Source organism: Bison bison, unplaced genomic scaffold (assembly GCF_000754665.1).
Source record: "Bison bison bison isolate TAMUID 2011002044 unplaced genomic scaffold, Bison_UMD1.0 scf7180017858617, whole genome shotgun sequence".
Classification (NCBI taxonomy): domain Eukaryota; kingdom Metazoa; phylum Chordata; class Mammalia; order Artiodactyla; family Bovidae; genus Bison; species Bison bison.
Window position 1 is genome coordinate 12,580 of NW_011489189.1, and position 2,165 is coordinate 14,744.

Consider the following 2,165-nt stretch of genomic DNA (forward strand, 5'->3'; position numbering starts at 1 on the left):
CTGGTGATGGCTTGGCTACATACTGGGTTGGTCAAAAAGTTCATTTGGGTTTGTCCATAGGATGGTACAGAAAAAGCCAAATTAACTTTCTGGCCAACCCTGTACTTACCCTTTTTTAGTCTGTTTCCTTGTCTATCATTTCCCCAGGAAATGAGGACAGTAAGAGCATGTCTCCCTTTTACAGGTTAAAAGAAACATGGCTGTCACAGATGCTCAATAGAAGCTAGGTCTTCCCTTTATTATGTTAGGATGCTTGAAGGCAATAACCATGTGTTTCTCGTTCTAGTATTCCCCACTGTGTCTGAGATGGGTCCTCATATACGGTAGGTAATCAGTGAATGATTGGTTTGAATCAAAACTCATTGAACTACAGCAGACCCTTTCACCTGATGAATCATTACCCTCCCTGGTTTGGGAGTTTGTCTAATTTATGAGGGATTAAGCCATGGGAAACATCATTGCGGACATCCAAGACTCTACCAGCACTCTCAGCATGCTTTATATATGCTTGCAAAGATATTCAAAACTTTGGTGTATTTTTCAAGCTTGCTATAAATAACTGCACTATGAATAGTTATGAGTTGCATACCAGAAACTAAAGTGGTACTCAGTGGTTTTTATCAAAGTGACTTCTGTTTTCACCTCTTATTCTCTCAACAGACAGGCTGATCACACCAAGACAAGGTCACTGTGCCTCTAACAGAGCACCACATCTGGGAACTGAGGGGCATAAAGTACTTGGCCTTGGAGTTTAAATACTCACTGAGCTCCATGGATGGCGAGACCAATGAAGAAGATCACAAAGAGATGGTGTGTGTACCAAAACACTTCAAAATAAGACCTCCGGATGGTTTTGGTGGAGGATGTGATAATTAATATCAGGCACAGTGTAATGACGACTCCAGTGATGCCTGCCAACAGAGTCACAGCCACATACAGGCCTCCTTCAGGATTCTGTAAAATACACAGACACAGACACAAACACACACACATTATTTGTATGCTCTCAGATGCAGGACTCCCTATCTATACAGTGTCCAATGAATAGGGCAATAGGTATGTTCTTTCCCTCTTTAGATAATCCTAACCATCCCTCAACAGGGTGGTATAGACTTTGAATTGTTGTTGTTTAATCTCTCAGCTGTGGCTGACTCTCTTGTGACTCCATTGATTGTAGCCCACTAGGCTCCTCTGTCCATGGAATTCTCCAGACAAGAATACTGGAGTGGGTTGCCATTTCCTTCTCCAGGGGATCTTCCTGACCCAGGGATCGAACCCACGTCTCCTGCACTGTCAGGAGGATTCTTTACCGCTGAGCCATCAGGGAAGCCCATATAGAATTAGAATGGATAGTTCCAAATTAAAAGTCTTACATGGTTGAAGTGTCATAGGAAATATCAACTGATATACAGAAGTAGTTCTCAGTATCAGAAAAAAAGGACATTTGTCAACTCTATGTCTTAAAAGGGTCAGAAGCTCTTTTCCCACTTTGATTTGGAAAGTGTCATAATGCTTAGCTTGTAAAAATATTCTGGGCATATGCCACATCTTAAGCTATGTTCCTCCAAAGCAGATCCTGAGATGCGGATTCATGGGTAAGTGATTTTGAAAGAATGTGCTCCTGAAGAAACTGGTAAGAGAATGGTTAACAGGACAGGAAAGAGGAACATGTCAAATCAAATAAGAGGGTGGTGGTGTTCAGTGGCTTAGTCATGTCCCATGGACTGCAGACCACCAGGCTCCTCTGTCTTCCACTATCTCCCGGAGTTTGCTCAAATTCATGTCCATTGAGTCGGTGATGCTATATAACCATCTCATCCTCTGCTGCCTCCTTTTCCTTTGCCTTGAATCTTTCCCTGCATCAGGGTCCTTTCCGAGAGGGTGATCTTGGGCCAAATCTTAAGCCTGATGCTGCAGGGAAACTGCAGAGGGTCAAACACACCTCAGTGTTTAGCCTGACTAGAGGCAAAGAAGCTGGGTTTTTGTGGCCCGAACCCATCAGTTATTGGTTAAGATCAGCTCAGCAAGATAGCTATCTAGGCCCTTTCAGATCTTGGAGCTGGTGGGCAAAGGGCCTCCAGTAGCCCCAGTAGCCCCTTCCTCTGAGGAAGAAACACAAATACAGACAATTGAAAATGAAAGCACACAGAAGGGCGGGGGAGCAC

General features: G+C 43.7%; 1 protein-coding gene across 1 annotated transcript in view; it reads right to left on the reverse strand.

Annotated features, from left to right (window-relative positions):
- LOC104979895 (cytochrome b-245 heavy chain) overlaps positions 1–2,165 on the reverse strand; it is a gene marked incomplete at its 3' end in the record, with an annotated part of 25,101 nt that overhangs the window by 12,523 nt on the left and 10,413 nt on the right. Inside the window, exon 4 of the mRNA XM_010828449.1 lies at positions 764–954. Within this exon, the coding sequence (XP_010826751.1) occupies positions 764–954 (191 nt within the window). The remainder of the gene's footprint in view (positions 1–763; positions 955–2,165) is intronic.